The 17658-nt window shown below is 64.6% G+C and overlaps 1 protein-coding gene across 4 annotated transcripts in view; it reads left to right on the forward strand.

Moving 5' to 3' along the window:
- JAKMIP1 (janus kinase and microtubule interacting protein 1) overlaps nt 1-17658 on the forward strand; it is an 89236-nt gene that overhangs the window by 18105 nt on the left and 53473 nt on the right. For all 4 annotated transcript variants that reach the window (XM_036018649.1, XM_036018645.1, XM_028506818.2 and 1 more), the window contains exon 2: nt 14331-14593. In XM_036018649.1, the coding sequence (XP_035874542.1) occupies nt 14465-14593 (129 nt within the window). In that variant the 5' untranslated portion in view covers nt 14331-14464. The remainder of the gene's footprint in view (nt 1-14330; nt 14594-17658) is intronic.

Consider the following 17658-nt stretch of genomic DNA (forward strand, 5'->3'; position numbering starts at 1 on the left):
GGGGACAGTGGTGGGGAGGGCGGCAGAGGAAGCCGGCCCTCAGCAGGGGCTGAGCAGGAGCGCGGTGTGCTGGTCCGGCTGGGGGGTGCCCAGGGACCCGGAGACGGGGGTGTGGGCCAGGGGTCGTGTGGCAGGGGTCGTGTGGCTGTGTGTTCCCCGGAGCTCTTCCTGGAGAGCCCGCAGGAAGCCCGGGAGCGCCCTGTAACCGCCCCAGGGCGCCTCGGGGAAGGGCCGGGGCTCTGTGGGCGGGGAAACTGAGGCCCTGCATGGCTGGCTGTGTGACATCTCCAGCGTGACGGAGCAGGCCGAGAGGCGTGAGCCCGGGCCCCTGACTCTGCATCGTGGCCCGCCGGGTCTGTGCCGCCAGCTCCCAGGACAGGGGACTCCACCGCCGGGGGTGTGGCTGTTTCTCTTAGATGCGAAGCCCAAGGTCAGGGCTGGCGTCAGCGGGGCACCGGTCACCCTCGTGCCCGCGCCCAGGGTCCCTTCCCGCTGGCCTGCCCTGTGAGCTGTCGAAGGCCATCCTTTCCCAACGATGTTTATTATTCCTCATTGTCATTGTGCTTTACCTTTCCGGTTGATGATTTGGGGGAAGTCTGTGGCTCAGAGCGCCTCTGATGGGTGCGGCCACGTCCCGCACATGACTGACCGCTCTCCAGCAAGTGCCGTGGGGCCTGGGCCAGGCCGGAGGGCCGCTCGGTGGCACAGGGCGTTGCTGTGGAGAGTGCTGACACTGACTCTGACATCTCTCGACGATGCCATGTCCTGGTGTTGACCGCTGTGGGGTGCTTTTTGCCCTGGTGCCCTCGGTCCCCGGAGAGGCACGTCACAGCGTTTAGGGGGAGGGGCCTGAGGTCTGCAGTTTACTTCAGGTGGCGCCTCGAGAGAAGCAGGTGTGCAGAGGAGTGCACCTGCGTAGGTAGATGGAGCAGCGGTGGGACACGTGGGCAACCGTGAGCCTGGACAGAGGTGTAAGGCGTTTACTGTACTATTTTTGGAACTTTGTGTAATCTTGAAACCTTGCAAAATGAAACGTTTGTAAAAGTGTTCCTGGCGGGGGGGTGGGGGCGGGCGGAGAGGGGCGTCCTGAGGCTCGGTGGGGCACGCCTGTCAGCCCTGGGGTGTCCGCCCTTCTGGTGTCGCGGTCACTCGGAGGTGGGGGAACGGCTCACCCCACAGTTCGGTTCTGAGCAGATTCACGGGGCCAGCTCCGAAACAGGGCAGAGGCTTTTGAGAAACTTAATTCCTCCCCCTGTAGAGGAATTGTTACAGTTTTAGACTTGGCTGTCGGACCAGCTTCCCTCCAGATTTTCATTCCTCTCCTTCCCTTACATTTTTCTCGAAGTTTTATTGCCTTCTAAATCCGCTAAAGTAGTGTTTGTTATTGCAATTGTTCAAAAATTCCCAGACCCTCTTTTTCCCCATCCCCTGGGAGGGGACCAGGGGCAGGCGGGCCCTCCTGAATCTTTTCCCGCGCTCATGTGGACACATAGAACCAGTTACCTCGTGGGGCTTGGTGTTTCATCCTTGGTCAACCTGGTTAGACGCCTCCTTCTCCTTGAAGACACAGCTTAGGTGGGTCGCCTCCTCCGGGAAGCCCCCCAGGCTCTGAGTGCTGACCTCACTCCACTGCAGTCATCTGATTATGAGCCGCCTCCCCTGCCAGATCTTGGGCAACGCGAGGGCAGCAGCTGTTTCCGTTTCGCCGTCCGCTCTCGAGCCGGGAGCCCGGGGGATGCACAGTCGGAGTGTGTGGAGAGAGCGGTCAGGCAGGCAGGCAGGCAGGTGTCCTGGGCGAGGGAGCCGTGTGAGCAGAGCCTTGCACGTAGGAGAAGCCTTGTTCAAACACGCCTCCTGGCCCCTGGGAGGAGAGTCCTGGGTGTGTTGGGGGCCAGAGGGTCACTTTGGGGAACATGGCCACTGCCACCCTGGGGCCCCCATGCCCTGGCTGACTCTGTCCTGGCACCAGTGCCCCATGTGTGCCAGGCTGATGGGGTGGCTGTGAGCGGCCCCAGGGCTGGGCCAGGCTGTGTCCTCTCTTCTCCCCAGGGCCCAGTGAGGCTTGGCCTGCGGGGGGGTCTTGGGGTCACAGAAGAAAGCACAGGCCAGGGCTGGAGCGGCACCAGGTTTAGGAGTGGGCGTGGCCTGGGTCTTCATCTTCCGGAATCCCGACCCCTTCCTCCTAGACAGGCAGAGGCACGGTTCCCTGCAGCCGGGGTTGATTAATGTCGTCTGCGGGTCCTCTGATGACCGCTGGGGGGCTGGGTCCCCGCAGCTCCAGGAAGGGGAAGGGTCAGCAGGGTGTGAAGCGGAGGGGCTGGCTTCTGAGCCGGAGTGGTCGGCCGGTGGCGGGAGGCATCCCGTGCCCGGGCAGCTCTCTGAGTTTGCCCGCCATGGGGGCCGGAGGGGTCCCGGCTGGTGCGCTGACAGGACGGAGACACGGAGACACAGACTAACATTTCCGAAGGACGTGCGCTGCAGGAAGAGACTGGGGCGGGCATCCCCGCCTGGCGCGGTGCGGCACGGTCCCGGCGGTGCAGTCAGTGCTGTTTGGGGAGCCCCTGGGGAAGTGGAGCATGCTACGCTTCCGTACGTTGTGGATTATTAATGCTAAATGTCAGTAATACTTTACTAACAAATGCCTGCATAGCTTTGCAAGAATACACATTTCACCAGATTCAGAACAGGCATTTTTCCCTTTAGTGCTTTCTTCAACTGGGCGACTGTGGGGAGCTGGGCCTCGGTGACTCCTGTCTGAGTCCGTGTGGGCCCTGGGTCGGCAGGGGCGGGGCGGGGGGGGGGCGCTGGGGTCCGGAGAGGAGAGGGGCTCAGCTCTGCCCTCGAGGCGCGCCTGCTCCGGGTGGGTTTGATGTTGAGTCCCAGCGTCCCAGGCACGTGCAGTCCTGCTCCCGTCTCCCCGCACCGGTCCCTGTCTTGCACTCACGCCCTGGGCATCCGGTTGTGGGGAACGCCGCAGCAAACCGAGATGCTGTGTGTTACAGCGGGCTCTGGGCCCCCGTCTTCCCCTCGTTGTCTTTCCTGCTTGTGCACCCAAGCTGACGTTCCGTGACGGCTGGGGCTGTGCTGTGAGTGCGTAGTGGTCGTGGTGGTCGTGGTGGTGGTGGTGGTGGTGGTGATGGTGATGATGATGGTGGTAATGGTCATGGTGATGGTGGTGGTGGTCATGGTGGTGGTGATGGTGGTGATGATGGTGGTAATGGTCATGGTGATGGTGGTGATGGTCATGGTGGCAGTGGTGATGGTGACGGTGATGGCAGCAGTGGTGGCAGTGATGGTGGTGATGGTGATGGTGGCAGTAGTGGCAGTGATGGTGGTGATGGTGATGGTGGCAGTGGTGGTGGCAGTGGCGGTGATGGTCATAGTGGCGGTGGTGACAGTGGTGGTGGCGGTAACGGCGGCGGCGGTAATGGGTGGTGGTTTTGTGGGGGAGGTGAAGATGGTAGGGTGGTGGTGGTGGTGGTGGTAAAATTTAACATTGCAGGCGCACACGTAGTAGGCACTCTTATAAGTGCTCTGGCTGTGCGCTCTGTTTCCTCCTCAGAGCAGCCGATGATGCCGTGACCGCCACGAGGCCCGTTTTCCTGCCAGATGCCCGAGGCACAGGGCCACACCGCCCTTCGTGCCAGAGTTCTTTCCCGTCTGGAGCCGGACGGCAGGCTGTGGTGCCCTCCCGTGGCGCCCACGTGCGCATGGCAAGGAGTCAGTGACCCCGAGCAACCAGGACTGTCATGCCGCGGACCGAGTAGGGCTGTGATCGCAGGGAACGGTGTCCGACAGGGAGGCTGGGCACCATGGTGTCAGAGTCCTGTTAGTGGTCCACGAGGCTCCAGAAGGCAGGCCCAGTCTGGCAGCCTGAGGCCAGGGCGCGGGGGGGAGTGGGGGCCAGGGAAGGTGACTGGAGGGCGGGAGAGGTGTGTGGGGGCCGGGGGAGGCTGGGGGAGTGCAGTCCAGCTGGCAGGTGGGTTGAGCCCCCACGACTGCGGAGTAGCAGAGAGAGGCCGGGGCGGGGGGGGGGCGGGGGGTTGGGCCGGAGGCAGGTCTGCTTTGTTGCAATGGGCGGGCGTGACCCGAGTGTGAGGAGCCCTCGGAGGGTGGGGACACTTCAGCAGCCAGGACAGAGGAGAGGGGTCTGGGGAGAGGTGGGGAGAAGAAAGGGGGATGCTGATTTGGGGGTGCAGGCTTGAGGGTGATCCTGTTTGGGTCTCGGTGCGCTGTCCTGCTGTGCATTTCCGGGGAGCGAGGCCGTTTTCTGCCCCCGGACAGTCTGCCGGTGGTTTCCGGCGCCTTCCGCTCAAGGCACAGGTGGTGCCACCTTCCACTTCCGTCTGCCGAGGAGTGGCCGTTGCTGGCACACGGGACAGGAGGTGGTGGTTCCTTGGCACTCAGCCCTGCCTCCAGCTATGGGGGCTCTGGGAATCCCGCCAGCTCATTTCGGACGGGCCGTCCTGACCTCCCCGTGTTGGTGCCGCTGTCCCTCTCCCGCCCGGGTCCTGCTCCTCCTCTGTTCCCTGGGCCCAGCCCACCCTCCCCGCTGGCTCTGGGCTTCTCCCCTTCCCCTGCCGCGGCAGGGGTGCTCCACCTTCTCTTTCTAAGAATCCTCTCTGTTCCCGTGGCCTCCGTCCCGCCGGAAAGCGGAAACAGCTTTTGTCAGGGCCCTTGAGTGTCCCCGTGGGGGGTCTGCCCCTGAGACGGGGGGGTCTGCCCCTGAGACGTGGGGTCACACTGTGACCCTCTGCGCTCACGGCAGCTGGGACCCATCTTCCCACGGCTAGCACGGCTTGACTGGCCCAGGGTTCACTTAGCCAGCCCCTTGCCGTCCCGTCTTTGTGGGGTCCCCTCGTTGGATGATTCCCTGGGGGTCGATTCTGGAAGCCAAGCTGTTGAGCAAAAGCGAGCCCTACTTAAGAATTTCTCAGGAGTGGACAAATGGCACTCCGGAAAGGCCGTGCCAATTAGCGCTCCCTGAGGGTGCGCACAGCCGCAGCTCCCAGAGCCCGCTGCCGGCGGCGGCGAACCCCGGGTCTGTGCCAAAGGACCCGAGAGTATCCTCGTTCCGGCCCGGGTTCCCTTGGTTACCGGTGGGGCCGGGCCTCTTGTCCGGGTGCCGGCCACATGCTTGTCCTTGTCGGGGGCATTGCTCTTTCATTGTTTACACTAATGTTTCTGTTGGCGTGTCGCTGGAAGCGGTTTTGACTTGTGATAGGTTGCGATGATTTTTTTTCCCGCCTTGCTTTCCCTCTGCGGGGTCGCGTGGTGCCGTTGGTGGGCCGGCGGGCGGATGTGTGCCCACCCTGGCACTGCTCCTGCCGTTGCTCTGTTTGTTTTGGTCCAAGGGGCACCCAGGAGCAGTGCTGCTGTGTGGACTGGGGTGGGGACCCCGGGGCCTCAGGCTCCCACACAGCGGGGACGCACAGGGGCTGCAATCAGCCGGCGCCTCCCCCCCACCCCCCCCCCGTTAGGTGCCGAATTCCTGTGTGGGGTCCTCTGTCTTCAGACTTCCTCCCCTGCCTCACCGATCTGCCGGGCAGCCCGACTTTACCCCTCAGGAGAGAGACGGGAACTTCCGGCTCAAAGTGTTCGAACCAGGTGCTCTGCCCCCAACCAGAAAGGCGGTTCCCTGTGCTTGGATGACCATCCTGCGTGAACGGTCCCTGAAGACCCTGCAGGGTGATCCCCCTCCACCCCCGCACCGTGGGACGTCCCCCTTCTTTCTGCCTGACCACATCCTCCCGTGGCTCCAACCCCAAACCTCTATTTCAGCAGTTTTTTTATCCTCAGTCCCCCAGGGACATTGTTTTCATTGCTTTTAGAGACACAGACACACACACACACACACACACACACACACAGAGACACATCAGAGTGAGAGAAACAGCAGTTGGTTGGTTGCCTTCTCGCACACATCCTGGTCAGGTTGGAACTTGCCGCCTGGGTATGTGGCCGACCGGGAATTGAACCTGCAACCTTTTGGTGTGCAGGAGGACATTCCAACCAACCAAGCCACACGGGCCGGGATGAAACCTTTATTTAACATACAGGCCGTCACTTGCCGCCTCCTCCAGGCAGGCCCTGTGCCAGGGCGGCCCCAGGAGTTCATCAGGGGCTCCGGAAGCCACGACCCCACGCCTGTCTTCATCACCATGGAGCCTTCGTGGACCGTGCCGTCTGCAGCATCTTCGAGACGCCTGCTGGAGGCAGGCGCCAGGCAGGCAGGCAGGCAGCAGCGGCCCCCGCTGCCATCCCTACGCTGGGCGGTCCCGGCCTTCAGCGTGTCATGGCGTCGGAGGCCGTGTCACGGGCGGGGAGCAGAGGACGCCTGGGAAAGGCTGGGGTGCCTGGAGCGCACACTGTGCGCTGGGTGTCACCTGTCCGCAGTCCTGACGGCACCCTGCAAGGTGGCCCACTCGTAGGGGGTCCTCGCTCTCCAGGTCAGGGGGCAGAGACGGAGAGTGGCGTGGCCAAGGTCCCACACGGGAAAGGGGCAGACCCTGCCAGCAGCTGTCATGGGCTCAGGCCGAGTGCCAGGCTGAGCCCCAGGGGCCGTGCAGCTGGGGTGTGCCCTGGGTCTGGCCCGCCCCGCGGCCCCCGAGGGAGGTGCGGAGGGACCCTGCTGCCAGTGCTGTCTGCAGCATCCCGTGAATCAGGGCGGGGGCCTGTCGGTCCATCCAGTCTGGATTTGCATGTCTGCAGCGAGGCGCTGGCCGACCAGCCAGGCCTGCCGGGGGCCGGAGCCAGAAGCTCGCGGCAGATGGCACCGGACTAATTTTTGCAACTCACAAGGAAGGGCGTGCACAACCATCTGTTTGCTGTGCCGGCATCCGACGTCAGCTCGTGTATCGGAGCCGCGGACTCTGCCGGGCCCTGTATTTTAGGAGCTCTCGGTCAGGGGCCCTCGACGGAGAGACGCAGCATTGTTTTTGCGCCACTAAAAAGGGGGAACAGTCACACCTCGAGGTAGGGCAGGGTTGGGTTATCAAAACACATGGCGATTTCAGAAATGTTAAAACGTGACAAAGTGCGCGTCCTGGAAACCATGCGGCACCGGGGCGCTGTTGGCTGTTGTCAGCCGTGTGGAAGGGCTGGCGTGGTGAAGGGGGCCCCCCGGGTGGAAGGTGGCCACAGATCCTGCTCCCCAGCACCTGCAGATGGACTGACTGGGCAGGGGTTCAGACCCTGCGAACGCAATAGTTCGTTGATGGATGGGTCCCGGAATGCTCTTGAGCACCTACTGTGTGCCAGGCACCTCGGACCCCTGCAGTGAGTGAAACGACTCGGGCAGCTGACTGTGCGTGGCTGCGGCGTCCCAGCAGCAGTTCCCGACGCCCCTGTGTGGAGACAGTCCTGTGCGGACATCCGGTCCCGGGTGCCCCTTCCCGATGCAGCCTTTCATTCGGTGAAGGCGGGGCCCGGCATCTGCGCCTTCACAAGCACCCGGGAGGTCAGAGGTCGCGGGGCGGAGGACTTCACACCCGCCCACCGCCGTGTGCGTGCGCCGGCGCACGGGCAGGGGTCGCGCATTCAGCCCGCACTGAAGACGAGTTTCCTGTCTTTCCTGCTGCACCCGCTGGTGCACCGGGGGCCCTGCAGCGGGGCCCTGGGGCGCCCCTCTGGGTGTCCCCAGGGCGAACAGGGTGGAGCACTCGAGCCGTACCTATGGCTGCGGGGTACGGGTGAGTCCCCCGAGGTTCTCCCGCCCTCCACGGCCGGCCTGGGGCCTGACAGCCCGGGGCCCTCCCCTCCCCCGCCGCCTCGCTGGGCACTTTGGAGCAGGCTGCTGACATGGCCATACTTTCCTCGTCCCTTCAACGGGGCGGCAGCCGCGCCTGCCGCTTAGGGACGTGGTAGGGACCAGGCGTCCGTGCCCAGAGCGGGGCCGAGAAAGAGGCGGGCGCTCCGCCGTGGCGGTGGCGCGGAAGCTGCGCGTGCGCGGCAAGGACGCGGTGCCGCCGTTTCCGCCCGGTGCCGGGGCACGGCGGCGCTGGAGCAGGTCCCGTGCTGGAGATCGTAGTCACAGTCGCTGACGTTGTTGCCACAGATCCAGTTGCAGCCCGCACCCCACCTGCTCCCCGGAATGCCATCCTGCCGCGCCGGCCTGCTCGCGTCCCGGCTCCGACTTCCCGCTGCCGGAGCAGGAGCTGGAAGTTTCTTTCCACACCCGGCCAGCACGCCAGGCCCTTTAGAGCTGGGCTCCAGCCTCACCGGACACTGCTCCCCTGCCCCGGGGCTCTGTCCTGCTCTGAGGAGGGAGGGAGTCTCTGAGGGGACACTTCTGGGAGGTGAGGGTTGAACTTGGGCTTTGAGGGATGAATAGGAGTCATCCAGGTGGGGGAGGAAGAAGGGCTGGCCTGGCTGGAGAAGCGGCTTATGCCGAGGTGCAGCGGCGTGGCTGGGGGGACGTTGGAGCGCAGGGCCAGGGGTGGGGCTGGGTAGTCAGGGGGCGGGGTGAAGCAGGCAGCTGTGGCTCAGTTGAAAGCGGATTCGTTTTGCGGCTGCGGAGTTGGGTCGTGGTCCTGGGCCTGGCGGACCCTGTGCCTTGGGGCTGTCCCCAGCTGCACTGAGTTTCCCTGCCTCCCTTTCCGGTAGAGTCCCTGTCTGGGCTGAGAGGCACCCCCATTTCTTCTCTGTGTCAATTTTTACAAAGGACCGTGGGCATGTGACGGATTCCTTGCCTAATTGCTAAGGGCACAGCAGGCTCGCCTTCAGGGATTCAGCTGGTGGAACTGGGGCTTGGAACGTCCCCCGCCTCCCTTTACGCTCTCGTGCTAAACCCCTTCTGGGAGTCCAGACGCGCCTTCCTCGAGGGCCTCTCGCAAGTGGCTTGATGGGAGAGTGACCGAGTTGTTACAGTGACTCCGTGGGCTGAGAGGACCGAGCTCCTGGAGCCACTGCACTGGCCAGCTCCTGCTCGTCTTGGACGGGCTGCCCTCTGTGTCCCTGTTCCTGCTCCTCCACTCTGTGCTTCCTGCCCTGCCCCACCCCCCCTGCAGGGTTAGCCCTGGGGCGCCAGCCGGCTGGCTGCCAGCTCCAGGCGGCAGGACTCCGGTCAGACGGTCAAAGACCGGCCTTGAGTCATCCGTCTGGTTCAGTAGCCACTGTTTAGTAGGCCCCTGCTGCATACCGGCACCTGGCCAGCCTCTGTGACAGGGGACACGTGGGATCCAGATGCCCCGAGCCGGAAGGGGCCTCAGAGCACTCAGCGCTCCTCCGTGGGGACACAGCGCTCTCGTGGGGCGTGGAAGGACTGGAGGTGGCACACGGGCAAACACGTTAACAGTGTTGATGTTCACGCACGTCAGAGAAAGTGTAGCTAGCGTGGTAAGCCTCTGGTTTTGTGGATATTATTGCTTGGAATAAGGCTGAAGTGGTATACACGGTTTTAAAATGTCAGCAAGTTTGAAGAAACATGCTACGCAGATAAAGGTTCAGTGGCACAGGGGCGTGGGGGTCCACGTGTTCTCTGTCCTGCTTGCCAACACCCTCTGAGCTGCACCCTGAAAGGGCAAAGGGCACCTCGGGGAGGCTGGCGTGAGGAAGCAAGCGCGTGCCGTGTGCACTTTGAGCAGAACTCTCAGCCGTGGCTGGGGGCTGAGGTTTGCAGACACTGCCCGGCCCACGTGCTTGTGCTGCAAAGGACAGAGTGAGGCCCAGGGTGGGGCGAGTGCTGGCGATGCTGGCCAGGCGTTCGGACCAGGTGCAGGAAGGGCTGGCGGGGCTCCCTGGTGTGGCTTTGGCTGGATTTGCCTGCCTCCTGTCTAGGAGGGTGGGTGTGGCGCATGGGCGTGGGTGTGGCTTGTTCCAGAAAGACTGGCTGTCCTGCAGCTGGTGGGCAGTGGCGAGGGGTTAACAGACCCACTTGCTAAGGACTGCCCCCTTGTGGGAGAAGATCCGCAGAAGTCCCCCTGCAAGGGTCCCGTCTCACCAGTGTCACCATAAAAGCACTCGAGGTTCAGTTTAGGGGGCAGAGAGGCACCTCCCGGGGTTAGAATCCGATGTTCCGTGTGCTCGTCTAGGGACGGCCTGCGTCGTGAGGGCCGCCTCGGGCTTCTCCAGTGCCGGGTCTGGCGGTCAGCCACACAGAGCAGCCGCACAGCCCCTTGGTGGGCGTGCCGGGGGCGGTGGGCACTGGGGCAGGGTGGCAGGCCTCCCCCCGGGGACCAAGGTGGGCGAGCTGGGACAGCTCATCTGGGCTGCCCTGGGCTGCTGTGGCTGGAAGGCAAACCACTGTGGGGTTTTTGCTCCCATCTGGGGCGCTGCCTGTTGGTTAGGCCGTTTAGTTTAGGTTGATTCCTTGGCCCTCCCTCCCTGCCTTCCTCCCTCCCTCTCCCTCCCCCTTCTCTTCTCCTCTCTCCCTCTCCTGTCCCCTCCCTCTCTGTTTCTTCTCTGTTACCACCCCCCCCCCCCCACCTCCGGAAGCGGTTCTCAGCGCACTGGGCAGAGCTCGGAGGACTGCAGCAGTGACCACGGGAAGTAGTCACAGCACCACGGGCTGATGTTCAGCGCTGTCCGTCACTGCGTCCCCTCTCACAGCACACCCGGTTCGGATGGTCAGGCGAACGCCCCATTTTGCAGGGCGTGTCTCCTGAGCGTGCCAGAGGACAGCCTGCCGCAGCCGTGGGGCCGGGGGCTGCCGTCGGGGGCATGATGACGGTGTCACTCAAACGGCGGAACTGAAGACAGGGGTGTAGCTGTGTCACACCTGGCCACCTCTTCCGGTCACAGTGCACGGAGCGGGTTTCAGAGACCCGTGTTCTCGAAGGTGCTCTTGGAAGACTGCTTCCCACCGGCAGCATCGGGGCCATCCCTGGGGCCCAGATGGAGTCTGTCGGGTTTCCGGGGGGAAGCCAGGCGGCTGCCGATGCCCGGGCTGCGGGCTCCGTGGGCTGTTCCCCAAGCCCGGGAGGCCACTGAGGCTGGAGGGTGCTGCTCCGAAGCCAGAGGAGCACGTGGCTGTTCCAGGAGGCAGACCCCACTGGGCTCAGCCAGCAGGGCCGGGTCCCCGCGAGTCAGACTTTTGGGGCCGCCGACGCTGAGCTGAGCTGCAGACAACACCCTTGAAGTTCACAGCACAACAGGAGAAGTTGAGGCAGATACAACTCTGGCGGGTGGTGCCCCTTCCCAGGCCACGGTCCTGCGCAGGCCACGCAGTTTCTCCGGGTCGCAGCTTCCCCTTCTCTAAGGTGGGGGTGGGGCGGGAGAAGACGGGCATCTGCTGCAAAGAACCCTGGAGGTCGCTGAGCTGATACTGGCAGGAAGCCCCCGGAGCGTGAGCCTGCCCCTGGCATCGCTCATCTCCCCTCCCCGATCGGGGGGGGGGGGGCACGTTCTGTGCTGCAGGGAAGCAGGGGTGGGGGACAGCCCCGGGCTCACTCACCTCCGCCCCCGAGAAGCAGCTCCACAAACCCTGGCAGGTCTCCCGAAGGAAAGAGTGTGCCGTTGGCCTCGGGGGATGTGGAGCGCAGGCAGGTGGGGGCTGGAGAGGAGGGGCTGTGTTGCAGTCGGCAGGGACCCGGACCGGCAGATCTCATCCGAGCTGGGCCTGTGAGCCTGGACAAGAGGGGTCGCCTGGTCTTCCCTGGCCTGGTGGCCCGAGAGGGCCTGCCCCGTGCGGGTGGGGTAGGGAGGTGCGGAGCTTGCAGCCTGGGTGGGAAAAAGGGCCCGGAAGGCGGAGGGAGAGCCTGGTGTAATTCGGACTTTGTGAGCGGCCACACACACTGCAGTTTAACTTCGGTCACCGTGTCGCCCTGTTTCTAAAAACCTTTGGGAGGGGAAGTGGGCCTTCCTTCGACCTCACGCACGGGCGGGGCTGCTGTGGCTTAGCGCCTGACGGGTTCCAGACGCCGGACTCTGTTTACCACCGGGTGGCCTGGCGCCGTGTCGCGTGACTTCACCCAAACCCTGGAAGGTGGGAGTCCTTCCTCGGGCATTGGAGGGTCCAGTGCGAAGGTCTGCAGAGGGCTGGGCCTGGACGGAGCGCGCACCTGCTGCCGGCCCTCTCCTTTGGGGAAGACGGGCTGCGAAGACGCCATGTGTGGGGTTCGGACTGGAAATTAGTTTTTTTGGAAGCCTTCAATCTTCGATTCGCCTGGTTTTACTCTCATCATTAAGAAAGTGACTGACTTACACAGAAAGGCCCTCCCTGAGCAGCCTGCTCATCGGGGCTCCTGCAGACCGGCCCAGAGCCCGCTGGCCATGGGTGTGGCGCCCCCCCCCCTCCCCCCCCCAGTGACAGGCCCTTCGAGGGTGCTGCTCCACAGCCCGGGAAGTTCCCGGGGGGAAGGGGGGTTCAGGGGCCCTGGCCAGCCCTCCCTCCACGCCCCCCCCGCACATCCAGGCGCATGTCGTGGAGCCCAGAGCTGACACCGGAGCCCTCCCCGGCTCAGGAGGATGGCACTGGGGGTGGCACCACGCTCCTGCCCTGGGGGGCGTCTGCTGGGCCAGAGCCAGCGTGGGGCTGGGCGGGGGTCGGCCACGTGGAGCCTCTCACCAGGAAGTGCAGTCGCTCTGCCCTTGGTCTGCGGTGGCGGCACCGCAGCCTTCAGATCCTCACACTCTAGCCGCCACTCAGCCTGGAATGCGCGAGGCTCCGGCGGCACCGGCCCGTTCCCCGGCCCACAGCCACTTCTGAGAGCCGCCCTGCAGCAGAAGTCACGCCTGGTTCTCCTTCCGCTGCTGGCTCTTCTCTGAGCACCCGCTCGGGGCCAGGCGCCGTGGTGGGTGCTGGAGCACCGAGTGGGCCATCCAGTCCCCATCCCGATGGGCAGCCTCGTCACAGGGGGGACACTGTGGGTGGGAGGAGGTCTGTTCTGTGTTCCCAGTGCTGAGAGTGGCACCCAGCAGAGCAGAGCAGAGGCCGGATGGAGAGTTGTGGAAGGAATGAATGGGCGGATGGAAGGAATGAATGGATGGATGATTGGGCAGGACAGGCCGGCAGGCGATGCCAGCCTGGCGTGGCCCAGGCAGCCACTTCAGAGGGCGGCACAGCTGCTGTGGGTTTGCTGGGGCGACTGTGGATGTTTCGGGGGAGGGGGCTCATGAGTGGGGAGAAGCGAGCCCGGGTCCTCTGGGTGGGGACGCCCCCAGGCAGAGGTGCTCCTGGTGGGACCTGGGAGCTGGTGGGGCCAGGTGAGCCAGTGGAGGGGGTGAGCACCTGGAGAGCCGGCATCAGGTTTCGGAGGAAGTGGGGGCAGGTGGCAGGGGAGGGGGCCAGGGAGGGCTCCAAGGGAGTTTGGCAGTGTGGCCGGTAGCACTAACTGCTGGCGTAACTCTGATGCCATTTGTCTGACTGTCCCTCGTGGCTGAGCGTCGTGTCGGTGGGAGGCACGTGGAGTGTGTGTTCAGGGGCTGTGGGTCTGGTGGGTGCATTTGTGGAAGTGGGTGGTCAAGACGCAGCGTGGCATAACGGGGAGAAGCATCTCTGTGTGTGCACCTTGCTCGCGGGGGGCGGGGGGGGGGGGCGGGGGCGGGGTCAGTGCTCAGCGGCAGCGGCAGCAGCAGCAGCCCCCGCCCACTGCTGAGAACTGCTGTGCCTGTCGGGGACGGCCGGCAGGTCGGAGCACCAGGGATAAATTACGGATCAGGCTCCCATACGTCAGATCAGAGCAGATGGAGTGCACGCGTGCTGACGGTGCTGATCTGAAGGCCGGCGCACCCTTCCGGAATCCATCCGTGGTGTGCGCTGCCCCTGAACGCGGAGGGCATCAGGGCGTTGGGAAACAGCGCCCTCTCCTGTTCAAGACGGGCGTAACTGGCCTCCACCCTTGCCTCCTCCAGAGGCCTTGGCTCGCCTGTGCTGGCCTGGGCCCAGAGCTGGTGGCTTGGGGCGAGCAGCGCTGTGTTAGCCTGGGGAGCTGGGAGGAGGGAACCCCTATCCACTATGAAGCCTAAAAGTTGGTTTTCCAGAGTGTGGTCCTCAGACCCTGCTCCAGGACCACCTGGGTGTGTGGAAGGGGCATCCGGACTCCCCAGCCCTGCCACATCCCTCGAGCTTCGAGCTGTGCACCCCTCCAGGGACCCGCCTTTGGAGCTAGCACCCGTGTGGCTGAGTCTCACCGACCTTTGCAGACCGCGGTCTGCAGGGCCCTTGGGCGCTGTGGTCACAGGTCCTCTGGGAATGGGCCCAGGACTGTGCGCCTTAACAGGCTTCTGGGTGGTTCTGTGCAGCCCTAGTTTGAGAAGGGCCCAGTCAGCCTGGGACCGGCAGGGCAGTGACCCCGTGAGCAGGGGCCTGGCGTCTGAGTGCCCCGGGCGGCGGGACACCAGTGTCTGTCTGTCTGTCTGTCTCTCGGCTAACCCAGCCTCCTCCTCCCCAGGATCCCAAGTGATGGTGGTTTACACGGAGGAGGAGCTGAGCCCTGCGAGACTGGTCGGCCTGGCGGAGCGGGTGGCGGCGCCTGCTGGCCGGCGGGCGTGAACGCGGACTCTCAGCAGCGAACCGAGGGGAAGCATGTCTAAGAAAGGCCGGAGCAAGGGCGAGAAGCCCGAGATGGAGACGGACGCGGTGCAGGTGGCCAACGAGGAGCTGCGGGCCAAGCTGACCAGCATTCAGATCGAGTTCCAGCAGGAGAAGAGCAAGGTGGGCGGGGCGGGCGTGTGCGGAGGGCGTGCTCCCGGGCGGGGGTGGGGCGTCTGCTGCGCGGCAAGCTGCCCCTTGTTGGAGTAGGTCTGACGGCAGTGGTGGTACGGACACCGCCTGGGTGTGAGTCCCAGCCCCATCCGTGGCTTCCCTGACCTCGGACCAGCTGCTGAACAGCGCCCCCTGCTGTAACTCCCCTCACCTGCAGGGTGGGGCTGGAACAGTCCCCCTGGTGGGCTCCTGGTGGGAGTTTGGAGGGGAAGGCAGGCGAAGAGGGTGGAAGGGAGCCTGGCTCGGTGACGGGTCTGCTTGGTTCCTGCAGGGTGGGTTTGAGCTTTAACGCCGGTCAGTACAGCACCTGGTTGGGTCCAGGTGCACTGCAGGTGTCCCGCGGAGGTGCTGCTGTGATGGGCCCCTACGGCGGTGGGAGGAGCCCACGGGGGCTGCAGCCTCCCCTTGGCTTCTGGCTGCCTGCACTGTCTTGGACAGTGATGTACCATCTCCAGACCCTCGCCTGCTCATTGTGGCGCGGTGCCCTGCAGATCTGCAGACACGGAGACAATGCAAAGCCCTCTGGCCTCTGGCACGTGGGCCCTGCCGCGGCCCTCTGTGTTGGCGAGGTTCCGCTTTGGGGGTAGGGCAGGCCGGGGTCGGGGTGAGCGTAGGGTGGGGAGCAGGGCCTCTGGTCACACCCGGAGCCCTGCCCGTAGTCCCTGCAGGTGCTGCTAGGGGCACTGCGGCAGGTGTCCCTGTCTGGTCGAGAGCTGGGACTCGGCAGCAGCTGGGGTGCTGGGTGGGCCCAGCTCCTGGGAGCGCAGGCGGCTGAGTTGGAGCCCCAGCTGTGGCCTCAGCTCAGGACACTCCAAGGAGAGCAGAGGCAGTGTCCCCGTCCCTGACCTGGGGTGATGAGGAGCTTGTGGACACGGAGGATTTCAGGGCTAGCACAGCCAGCCTCTTCCAGCAGGTGGCTGGTGGCGCCCATCTGTTCACACCTGCCCCATGCAGGAGGCACCCACCTGCCCGGGCCCCCGGGGCTGGCAGTGGTGGGGCAGGGCCTGCAGGGGCTGTTGACCAGGAAGTAGCAACGGCAGCTGTGGTTCCAGGGGAGCTGCACAGGCCAAGTCATGCCTGGAGCTCTTGGGACAAGCCATGTAATCCCCCCTGCCTCAGTTTCCCTGTCTGTTACATGGAGGCTTCCACTGCAGCTGCCTGCCTGAGCTGCTTAAGGGACGAGTGAGAGTGGCGTTCAGGGCCCACGTGCCGACGCCTGTCACACGCAGTTACTCGGTGGTCGGCTGGCGTTTATTTGGGGTCTGCTGCACGGGCCGCGCCAGGTGCCTCAGAGGGCCTCCTGACCCTCGGTGACCTGTGAGGGCAGGTGTGGTTTATTCCAGCTTATAAGGGAGCGAACCTAGGGTCAGAGGGCAGAGGTGACTTGCTCCAGTGTCTTAGCTTGTTGGGGCCACCACGACAAAGTGCCACGGACCAGCCGACCTGAACAATGAAAACTTCCTTTCTCACAGTCGTGGAGACTGGCAGCCAGAGATCAAGTTCTGGGCACATGGTTTCCTTCCGATGGCCGTCTTCCCCCTGTCCTCACGTGGTTGTCCCTCAGCGCGTGTCTGTGTCCCAGCCTCCTCTTCCCACACCTGTGTCACCTGGCCCGGCTCAGCTGGCCCCCCGCCCCTCCCAGGGCGCAGCCAACCGCTCCCAGGCCGCCCTGCCCACGGGCCTCTGCTCTCCCTCTCGAGTCCCACCTCCCCCCCTCCCTGGGGCTGCAGTCCCCTTTATCCGGCCTTCGACCTTCAACTTCCCGGGCGGCTGTGGGCCTCCCTGCATCACGAGAGAGGGACGGGACACAGTCGGGACTCTGCGGAGAGAACCAGACCCAACAGGAGGTTTCACGCACGTGAATCACACACGCCCACACATACACAGGGAGGGAGGGGGGCTTTTCTCAGAGGGCGTCTCACACGACCCCGGAGGCTGTCAGACCCGGGCCCTGCAGGGCGGGCAGCCGGAGTTCCAGCACATGCTGCCGTGGCAGCCTGGGGTCCAGAGGCGGCCGGAGGCTGTGCCCCTCGTTCCCTGGGCACCTCAGTTCCGTCTCTCCGGGCCTCCCACGGGCTAGGGGAGGCGCTCCCAGGTTGGGGAGGGTGCCCTGCTTACTCAGGGGCTGCCCATTGAATTGCTAATTCCGTCTAAAGAAAGACGTCCGTGGCAACGTCTAGACCGGTGTTTGGCCAAATGACCGGGTACTGTGGCCCTGCCAAGTGGACACGTCCCGTGAGCCATCTCGAGGTTCCGTAATTGGCCCAGGGAACCGCACTCATGAGTGCAGATGGGGGGTGGGTGGTGACCCGTCCCGTCCTCCTGACTCCAAATCGCTGGCCACGTGGACCCAGGAGTGAGGACGGTGCTGCCTCCCGGCGGGGAGCAACCGGGAGCACTGGCCCTCCAGCGAGACGGCGCCTGTTGCACGGTGAGAGGCCCGGCCGGGCAGGAAGGCGCTCGGTCCTTCAGGCGGAGGCCTCATTCCAGCCCCGGGGGGAGGTGGGCCTGGGACTGGGGTTCCCTGTTTCGTTTCTGTTTCGAGACTGTTTTTTTGCTAGGGGCTGTTGATCCTGCCTCTGCCCGGGTGGCTCTGTTTGCCTGTGCCCCCGCCGTCTGTTATGAGTGAGGGTCTACCCTCCCCCACGGGCACTGTGACCCTCCTCGCCGAAGCGGGTTTCAGCAGAGAGGTCTGGGGTGGGGGGGCGCTGCCCTCGGCCTGGAGGCAGCTCGTGGGCGAGAGACTGTTCGCGTCTGTTCCGGGGCGGCTGGCGGTGGTTAGAAAGCAGATGGACCAGAAAGCATCTGGGGACCGTGTGGATGGCACTACGCTCGACATGGAAAGGCGGAGCACAGCTGTGAGAGCGTGTCAGAACACACTCCCTGGGCACCTTTTATGGTCCGTGTTTTCGGTTGTTGGCTGACTGCACAGATTCGCTCAGGTGGGCTGGGTTGGCAGCCTGGCACCTGCGGCACACCAGCTGTGGGGCCAGGTGCCGGGAAAGCCTGGCCCC

The sequence above is a fragment of the Phyllostomus discolor genome, chromosome 1 (genome assembly GCF_004126475.2).
Source record: "Phyllostomus discolor isolate MPI-MPIP mPhyDis1 chromosome 1, mPhyDis1.pri.v3, whole genome shotgun sequence".
Lineage (NCBI taxonomy): Eukaryota > Metazoa > Chordata > Mammalia > Chiroptera > Phyllostomidae > Phyllostomus > Phyllostomus discolor.